The 1511-nt window shown below is 34.8% G+C and overlaps 1 protein-coding gene across 1 annotated transcript in view; it reads right to left on the bottom strand.

The window, feature by feature from the left end:
* Positions 1-490: 490 nt before the first annotated feature.
* The window catches only part of exosc1 (exosome component 1), an 18486-nt gene continuing 17465 nt past the window's right edge, over positions 491-1511 (bottom strand). The window contains exon 8 of the mRNA XM_014026866.1: positions 491-1246. Within this exon, the coding sequence (XP_013882320.1) occupies positions 1140-1246 (107 nt within the window). The 3' untranslated portion in view covers positions 491-1139. The remainder of the gene's footprint in view (positions 1247-1511) is intronic.

Raw genomic sequence — 1511 nt, 5'->3', positions numbered from 1 at the left:
ATATATATATATACTGTATATATATATATATACTGTATATATGTATATATACTTTTTTCTTAAATTTTCTGACTTGTGAGTCAGAATTCTAAAAAAATAAAATAAATTGCAGCTTGGCCCTAATCCTATTCCATAAATTGAAAAAAAAAAAAACATCCATCTATACTGCTTCTTCGTTTCAGAGTCATTGGTACACATGTAATATACAGCAGGCAGTGTGAGGGGAGGGGTACAGCCTGGACAGGTTACAATACCATCATGGCTTCATCTAATTTTTTTCTTAAGTTATGAAAGTTTTTGACTGAGGCAAACGTCAAATACAAAATTTCCTGCTGTATCTCAGTAATCCAGGTAGAAATATCAAAAAGAAAAAATAAATATTCATTAAAGAACCCTTCCAGAGGACCTACTTATTTTTTCTTTTTGATATCAAATACAGTTTGATAAGGTAAACAGTAATTATTTATAGAAATGAACAATAGAGACAAAAACCTGTGACAGTCGTTAATTTTATTCCTGCACATGTGAAGTWAAGGAAAGCATAATAACAGGTTCATTGTAATAAACATGAAAAATACAGCTCATTGGCTCAAAAACATTCAGTTATAATGTTCTGGAAAGCAAGAATCTGACTATCAAATATTGTACTTCAATATTCTTTACACAGTAGCTGCATTAAACTTCTGATTTAGGAAAGGGCTTTCTAATACTGCTCTCTTGTGAGAAGAAAAATGTCATTTTATTTTATGATCAAGCCCCAACAAATCATCAGCTGGAGGCTGACCTGGACAGACAAGCGCAGTTCTCTTTCTGCAGCTTTTCTGCTCAATCACTGACCTTTTACCGGAAACTTAAGTCCCATGCTCTTAAGACTTCTGATAGAAAAAATATATATATAAAAATTCTTTAATAAGAATCCAATAGTATCTACAGTTTAGTCTATACTGTGTTTTCAATTGAGCACAATAAAAGGATGACAAAAATGTGCAGCAGAACAGCTATTTACAAAAACACATAAAAGACAGAATCAGAAGTAGCCAAAGGATTATGTCACCCCGGGACACTAAGGCTGGGGGGGGGACTACTCGAAGGAAGGAGAAGTTGTGTGTTCCAAGTGGTGGAGAAGACTTTCGAGGCTCTCACGCTTGCAGATACTCGGGCTGCACGCGCGCCACTTTCCGAAACTCTTTGGCCTGCGTCCACGGGCACTGCATCTCACACCAGCTGATGGGAATCATTTGGGCACCTGGTTTCAGAAAATGTGGTGTGAATGTTGAAATATGTAAACATTTCATTATAACAATATCTAATAACAGCGACTGAAGAATGTAAACAAAGATTTCAAAGTCAAATGCACAAACTTCTCAAACATCTTCAGGGTGAATTGTTAAGACTTTACAGCACAACAAGCCAAACTGAAACGCTCTCTTTAAAGGGATCCATGATTAGTTGTAACATTAGACTTTATTTAATAAACATATATTTTAACTGTAAAGACTGTAAAAATACTG

The sequence above is a fragment of the Austrofundulus limnaeus genome, unplaced genomic scaffold, assembly GCF_001266775.1.
Source record: "Austrofundulus limnaeus strain Quisiro unplaced genomic scaffold, Austrofundulus_limnaeus-1.0 Scaffold597, whole genome shotgun sequence".
Lineage (NCBI taxonomy): Eukaryota > Metazoa > Chordata > Actinopteri > Cyprinodontiformes > Rivulidae > Austrofundulus > Austrofundulus limnaeus.
This window is presented reverse-complemented; position numbering and strand designations above follow the sequence as displayed.